The following is an 8,282-nucleotide window of genomic DNA, read 5'->3' as shown; positions in this document are numbered from 1 at the left end:
CGCAGCCAGAGTATCCCATTGCAGCTTTTTATGCTACTATTTGGTATAGAGTTACTTATTGCCGATACTGCCCGTCTTAACTCTTTTCTTCTTTCCTTTCTCCTATTGACATTTAACCTTACCCACTGCTCATCTATACGTTGATCATGATTTTTTGAGTTGTCACTCCATTTCCTTCGCATAGTTGTATTCAATTCAGTCTCCTTATGAGATTCCACCAACATATCTTTTGCATTGATCCTCTTAGATGTCTCGCCCACCTCAAATACAACCATTCTGTTGTTACTTTTTTCCAATTCTCTCTCCTATAGCAGCGTCAACTTATTTGGTACCTCCGTGGTCTCTTTCTCTCCTTTTTGTGCTTCAGTCTCCTTTTGATTTGGGCAGTGGGCTTCAATTGGATTCAGCCTACTTTCTTGCCACTTTGTTTCTTGATTTTTCTTTTCTACACCCTCCTGTACATGTCCTTTTTGTTTATTGTCTTGTTGGCTATTGGGTTGGCCCAAATTTTGACACCCATTGTCCTTTTGGTTATGCAATAGAGCTGCTAGCCCATAACCAGTGTTTTTATTTGCGTCATAGTCTCTTCCTGCAGTTCTTTCCTCCTGACCGTCCCCTATGACCCCTTTTCCATATAAATTCATCACATCATAGGATCTTTTAGAATCTGAAATCAGCTTTTGGTTGTCTCGTTGTCCTTCCACTACCCCTTGGGCAATACCTATTGGATTACTATTTGAATCTGCATCCCCTACGTCAACCTGTTGATTGTATCCATCGTCACTGTTAATCATCTGATGATTTTGCACCGTTTCCTCCACTATAGACCTCACCTCTCGTAGTGTTTCTGATGAGCATTCAGAATAGGAAGACTGAACTTCAATCCCAATATCACTAGCCACCCTAGATACTTCTGACATAGAATCGTTTATCTTCCACCTCCAACAATTACACTCTAGTGATTTTGAGACCTCTTCTTCAACCAGCTGCACTTGCTTAATGATTTCGTTGATTCTAATCCGCATAGTAACTTGAATCGGCTTATAAGATGTTGTTTGAATGAGTAGTCTTGCCCTATCCAACCTTTTGAAATTCGATGTATCACTGTCCATGTAGACAAGATTACCCATACTTCCCACCACTTGAGAGAAACAATCCAAATTCTAGTGTTGGACGGGTGCTCCAATACATCTTACCCACGTTACCCGATTCCCTGGCCACATTTCAGGTCTCCATCTGTCAATTGATGTAAACAACTCTATAAAACTATCATTTTCTTTCTGTATCATCTCCTCTATATCTTGCTCTTCTACCCCAGATATTAATACCATGTCATCATAGAGGTATCTTAGTTTGATGTCCTCCTTATCTCCCATCATTCGTGCCTCGATCAGGCGATCTACCATCGATAAATCCTTCAACTTTCCAACCTAGCAACTGTCCAGCCACTCGTTGTTCTCAGCTTTAACATTGATGTCTTGTCCCAGCCACCTACTACTTCCTTCGCCCTCTTCTGAATCCCACTTCTTCCTTTGTTTTTGTTGCCACAGTTTTTTTGTTGTTGATTTTCCTCCTTGCACCACTTCAGCATATGACCTTCCGTTGTTATCGCATATTTCTCTGTATTTTGTTTCCTCTTTGTTAGCTATCATCTTTAAACCGTCACTGATTTTGCTATTTCAGTCTCCCCTCTTGTATTTAGGGATATTAACGAACATTTTTACAGCCCAATACGTATCTGGTCAAGCTTATGTTCTAACACCTTATCATTCTCCACCCCCACAAACCTTACAAAATCGAATTTGAAGCCCTGTTGGTTACGTCTGCTAGCGATGAAAATCTCCCGAACCTGACCCTATCTCTGAAAGATCCTCCATAAGTCTACCTCCTTTATATACCCCAGAAATCTTGAGAAGAAAAAGGTAGATACTTTATCACTGGCCGACCCCACCGTATTGTTCCGACCTTGCTGATATTTTGTATATTCCCCTATTCATTGCATCATCCTCCTTTGTAACTATTCGTTGTATCTTAAATCACGCAATGTGCCTTTCGTGAGTTGTGAACCTAATCCCCAGCAATTTGTGCGCGCCACCGCAGGGCCTCCGCCGCGGCTCGCACCACCTCAAGTCCTTTGCTCCATGTTTACTGAGACACTTTCAACTGAGGAACTTGTTAGGCTTAGAGCGCCACCCAAGAGTGATGTACCAATTATTAACCCATTTAAACTTCCTAGGGCAGATGGTTTGGTGTTTGGCTTTCCAACAAGGTTTGGAATGATGGCTCTATGCCTGCGTATATGGATATATTGGGGAAAAAAAGAGAAAGAAGGTAAGGGTGGGAGGAATAACCTGCACTGTATCTTTACCTTTTAAAAAAGAGTTAATCATACACTGCCAGTGTAAAGTTTTTTTATACTGACAATCAATCATATCTTTTAATATTGGCATGTTAGTTGCTTATTTAATAAAATAATAATAAAATAAGCAACTTTAAAAGATATCATTGATTGTCAGTGTAAAAAACTTTACACTGGCAGTGTATAGATGATTAACTCTTTAAAAAATATTCTAAGATGATATATATTAAAAAAGAATTCTAATAGAAAATTATTATTCCAGCTCAACAAATGATATCCAGTTTGAGGTTTTTACATTAAATGTTCATATATAATTTTTTTTCTATAATAATCTTGCCTCATTTGACTAGAACATAAGATTTTCTCTTATGAAAAATAAAAATTGCATGTAGTTTATATCAAAATAAAATTTGAATATATAGATTTTCTATCAATATTTAAGTACATTGTTTGAAATTGGTTAAAATAAGTTTATAATCTTTATAATTTTATTTATTTTACTTTTTATATGTTATAATTTAAAATATACATTTTTAATCACTATACTTATCTTTTTTAATCTTTTTTGTCCCTATAATTAGAAATGAAATTTTTTATATCTTATAATTTAAAATATACATTTTTAATCACTATACTTATCTTTTTTAATCCTTTTTTGTCCCTATAATTAGGAATGAAAATTTTTATATCTTATAATTTAAAATATACATTTTTAATCACTATACTTATCTTTTTTTAATCCTTTTTGTCCCTATAATTAGGAATGAAAATAAGACAAACTTTAAATAATGGCATGTGATCTTACCTACTTAAAATCTAGTCTGACTTGATTTATTTAATAAAAAGGTCAAGTTTAAGTAATTAAAAAAATTATTTATTTAAAAAGACTGGATTTAAACTTTAAAAAAAATTTATCAGGTTTCAAAAATCAACTTATTTATCTATATAATATAACAAAAAAAAAATATACATATTACATCATTAACAATATGTTTAAATAAATTTGTAATATAAAGAATTAAATTATTAATATTTTTTGACCATTTTCACTAACTTAATTAAAAATATTCTCTTTGGATAAATAAAATTAAATTTATTGATCTATTTAACATCATTAACATAAAATAGGTTAATAGGTCAAATCAGATTTTTTAAAAAGTCATATCAATCCTAGAAAAAAGTGTATGATAAATAATAAGTAAAACTTATACTTTAATTTTATAGAACATGTCTAAGCTATTTATTCAAAGTCTGGTGTAACTTGACTTATTCTCATCCTTACCTATAGTTTAAGATAAATAATTTTAGTTTCTATACTTGCAATTTCTCAATCTCTTTTAATAATGTCTGTTTTGCATTAAAATGGTAAAAATCTTATAGGAATATAAGAAAATATCTCAACAATAGATATCACATATGATGATACAAAAAAAATAAAAAAATGTTAAAATATCTAATAAAATAAATTTAAAATCTGACATACAAAATTGAATTAATAACTATGTCATATCAACACATGAAAGAGACAACGATATATAAAAATTAACAACAAAAACTAAAAATGTTAAAAAATTACAAGTATATAAATAAAAAAATTTATCTTATAATATAAAGATTAAAAAATAAGTATAAGAAATAAAATGATTTATTATAAACTTTCAAAACTAAGAGATAAAGTAAAAAAATTATATAATTAAAAAATATTTTAACATTTGAAATTTAATAATTAAATTCCAAGCAAATGGACAAAAATGGCGCCCATGGTTCAAATGCACGGTAAAAGATTCAGTCCCTCGCACCGACGACGGCAAATGCAATTCCCTCCAAAACGACGTGTCTCTTTTCAATTCCTAAAAAGCCCTTCACCTTTTCCATTATTCCGAAGCCACCCCTCACGCGCATGCGCTGTCGACACCACGAAACGTCGCAGTCGTCCACACAGACGCTGCGCCAGCCACTAACTTTACGCCACGTGTCGCTGAAAACTCCCCTTCGAATGTCAGAACTTTCATCCACTGCCACGTGTCAGCCCCAGATAGATGCTCCCAGAAGCGCACTCTCTCTCTCTCTAGAATCTCTCCGCCCTTCAATTTCAAACGCACACTCTTCGACTTCACTGTCCCTCCCTTTTATTGAAACCAAACCTCGCTTTTTCTCTCCGCACTCGCTTTCTTTTTTTTCTCTCTCCTAGGGTTTGCTCCGCCATTGACCCACTGTTCACCGCAAGGTCAAGCTCAATTTACATGGGTGAGTTTCTCCCTTCTGTTTCGCTCTTTGGATTCCGCAAAACGCTAAGAAAATGAACAAGATTCCTTTTCTTTCTCGTTTGTGCTTCTTGTTGTCACGTGTCGATTTTGTGTGTTTGGCGTTCTGTTGATTGTTTTGATCATTTGCGTTTGTGTGGATCGTTATGGAGCAGAGTTAACCGTTGTTTTGACTTTGATGAGTTTGATCATTTGTCTTGGAAAAGAAAAAGTTTTAAGGGAGACTGAAGTTTTTTTGTTTTTTGTTTTTAATTAGAATAATTTCAGGGTGTTTGTTGTGTTGGAAATGGATGATTATGATTATATTTGGTGCATGCATGAGAGGTTTATTTATTTATTTATTTTTCTTGAATGGAATTTTGTGTGAGCAAGGAGGCTATGTGTTGACTTGGTAGAGGAAGTGAGGAAAGTTCTTTGACATCAATTTGTTTTAGAACTGGCAAGGAAAAGGGAATAAACTCCAAGATACTCTTTTTTCTATGTTTGCTTTTGTTAATCCAGGGGAGAGGTAAATAAGTTTGCTATCATTTTTGAAATTTCAATGATCTGCAACAGAGCAGGGTTTTACATCCTGTTTTTGGTTTCAGTTTTAGTTTGGTGATTTGAGGAGAAAAGTAAAATATCAGAAAGGGTATTAATGTATTATGACTATTTTCCGACCCTGCATGCATAATGCTTTTGTGGTACACTTATTGGGGTTTTCTTTGTCACCTGCTCCTCAGCCTTAAAAACGTTCAACACTATCTGGAAACACTATAATGATCTGTTATCCCTTTCAATCTTCTATGTTTTGAACTTCTGTTACCAGGTTTTTGGAATTGATTTGTGTTACATGCAACTGGAACTCTTTATTATATTTTTGCTCTGTCATGGGCGCATTAATGTTAGCTTTGTTGAAGACAACATGGTATAAGTATTTTATTATTAATATGCCTCTAAGAGTTGGATACTTTGATCTCTTCCTGACTAATTTGGAAAACACATTATTTTAGTATTTGCATTTTGTTGTGGGTTATGAATGCCTTGTTTGTAATCCTTTTGTATAGTTAATTGCTAAAGGTATAGATTTTTGCCTAAGATCCAAACTATCTGTTAATGAATGGAGAAATGTAAGCATGTAATTTATTAGTATTATTGTGGTTGTTTCATAAATTATGTGGATAACAAGTACATACGTTCATCATGTGCTTATGATTGGATTGTTTTCAAACATAATAATGGAGGTAAACTTCTTCATTATGATATGCCTTCTTAAATTTATTTTGAGATCTACATGATAATCTTCTTTTGTTTCCTTTATTTATTTTTAATCCATTTCAAGATGACGCCGTATATGGCAAGTTCAATAAAGTGTTCTGATTCTATATTTTTAGACTTTGCATATTTCCTACTACAAATTAGTTGTTGAAGGATTTGGCTTTTATTAATCGTTGGTAATCATTCAGATAAAGAAATTCCAACTTTGTACTGTGCTGCTATTTTCACCAGTACTGATATGGCTTTGTATACGAATATACAAAGTATATGTCATCGTTGTGACTTGTGAGTAGGTTGTTGAAAACGGGTATGAGTAGGTTAAAAGTAGGAAAATATTGAATCCATAAAGACTTTATCTCATCAACTAGATGACTGTTATTACTTTCTTATGTAATCCGGTGTTATAATTTTTTTTGCCTCTGTAAAATTACAGTATCCTGCAAGTTTGAATATCATATGATATGAGGTTCTCTGTTTTTTTTTTTTTTATTATTATTATTGTAGAACTGTAAAAAGAGGATAGTTAGAAGATAAATAAATATTAAAGCGGCAAGTGGTCATGGATAAACCAGAGCAGGCTCAACAACAGCACCACCAGCAACAACAGCATGTGATAGGAGTTGCTGCAGGTGCTAGCCAAATGGCCTATTCTTCCCACTACCAGACTGCTCCCATGATGGCTTCCGGCACACCCGCTGTAGCTGTTCCTTCCCCAACACAGCCTCCACCTGCCTTCTCTAGTTCCGCTCACCAGCTTGCGTACCAGCAAGCACAGCATTTCCACCATCAACAGCAGCAACACCAACAGCAGCAGCTTCAAATGTTCTGGTCAAACCAAATGCAAGAAATTGAGCAAACAATTGACTTTAAAAACCATAGTCTCCCACTTGCTCGGATAAAAAAGATAATGAAAGCCGACGAAGATGTCCGGATGATTTCAGCTGAAGCTCCAGTCATCTTCGCAAAGGCGTGTGAAATGTTCATATTAGAGTTGACACTGCGATCTTGGATCCACACAGAAGAGAACAAGAGGAGAACACTACAAAAGAATGATATAGCAGCTGCCATTTCAAGAAACGAAGTTTTCGATTTCTTGGTTGATATTATTCCAAGAGATGAGTTGAAAGAGGAAGGACTTGGAATAACCAAGGCTACTATTCCATTAGTGGGTTCTCCAGCTGATATGCCTTATTACTATGTCCCTCCACAGCATCCTGCAGGACCTCCTGGAATGATCATGGGAAAGCCGGTTGACCAAGCGGCGCTATATCCGACGCAGCAGCCTCGACCTCCCATGGCTTTCATGCCATGGCCCCATTCTCAACCGCAGCAACAGCAACCACCCCAACAACAACAAACAGACTCTTGATGATTATGTGCCAATTCAATTAGGTCGGGAAGTAGCACGCATCTTTTATTACAAATTTACTTAATGACATTCAGTTAGCTATAGTTAAGTGTTATGCATTGAAAAAGGCCAAAGATTGTTTCAGGTTTTTTGCACTCATTTATGATTGTATGAGCTCTAACGCTTATGAATTACTTGTGGTTGTGTTTACCTGAGGTACTGGTTTGATAGTGAATTAGTTTGCAGTTGTCCATAACTAGTGACCGTAGCTGCTTCATTAGGAGTTTGAAATGATGAAATGTTGCAGAAGCTAGGTTTAATTCAGTATTTCATTCCACTATAATGGCTGAATTTAATGCTCGTCTGCTTAGTACTACTTTTTTAATTTTATTTTCTCTAGTAACTCGTTGAAGAAGAATGAGTGGTATATTTATTCTTCCCCTGTTCTTCCAGAGCCATACCCCCGATAAACATATCGATCGGATCATTTCATTTCATTTCCAAGTAAGTTGAATATAATTTTCGACACTGAATGCTATAAATGAAAAACAAAAAACAAACTAGTTCGTGTTTCTTGATTAAAATCTTATAATAGATCTAGACCGTGTTTCTTGATTAAAATCTTATAATAGATCTAGACCATTTTTTCTATAATAGTTAATAATGCATACTTGTTTTTGTTTAAATGTATTGTTTACTTGTTAAGTTACGAGTTTAATTAGCATGCAAGATAATATTTTCCATCAATAACAAATTAGTTGGCATGACTTTTAAAGATATCATAGTTAACAAATTAATTAAATATAGTGATTTCATTTGATTTCCAGGTAACTTGAATATAATTTTTGACGTTGAATGCTATGAATGAAAAACAAAAATAAACTAGTTCGTGTTTCTTGATTAAAATCCTATAATAGATCTAGACCATTTTTTTTATAATAGTTAATAATCCATACTTGTTCTTGTTTGAATGTATTGTTTGCTTGATAAGTTACGAATTTAATGAATATGCAAGATAATATTTTTCATCAATAACAAATTAGTTAACATGACT

The 8,282-nt window shown here is 34.1% G+C and overlaps 1 protein-coding gene across 1 annotated transcript; it reads left to right on the top strand.

The window, feature by feature from the left end:
• Positions 1-4,445: 4,445 nt before the first annotated feature.
• On the top strand, positions 4,446-7,584 carry NF-YC2 (nuclear factor Y, subunit C2). Its single transcript, XM_020346498.3, has 2 exons — positions 4,446-4,606; positions 6,385-7,584. The coding sequence occupies exon 2, from the start codon at positions 6,440-6,442 to the stop codon at positions 7,247-7,249; it is 810 nt and encodes a 269-aa protein (XP_020202087.1). The 5' UTR covers positions 4,446-4,606; positions 6,385-6,439; the 3' UTR covers positions 7,250-7,584.
• The last annotated feature ends 698 nt before the right edge of the window (positions 7,585-8,282 follow it).

Source organism: Cajanus cajan, chromosome 10 (assembly GCF_000230855.2).
Source record: "Cajanus cajan strain Asha chromosome 10, NIPB_CcT2T_4, whole genome shotgun sequence".
Lineage (NCBI taxonomy): Eukaryota > Viridiplantae > Streptophyta > Magnoliopsida > Fabales > Fabaceae > Cajanus > Cajanus cajan.
This window is presented reverse-complemented; position numbering and strand designations above follow the sequence as displayed.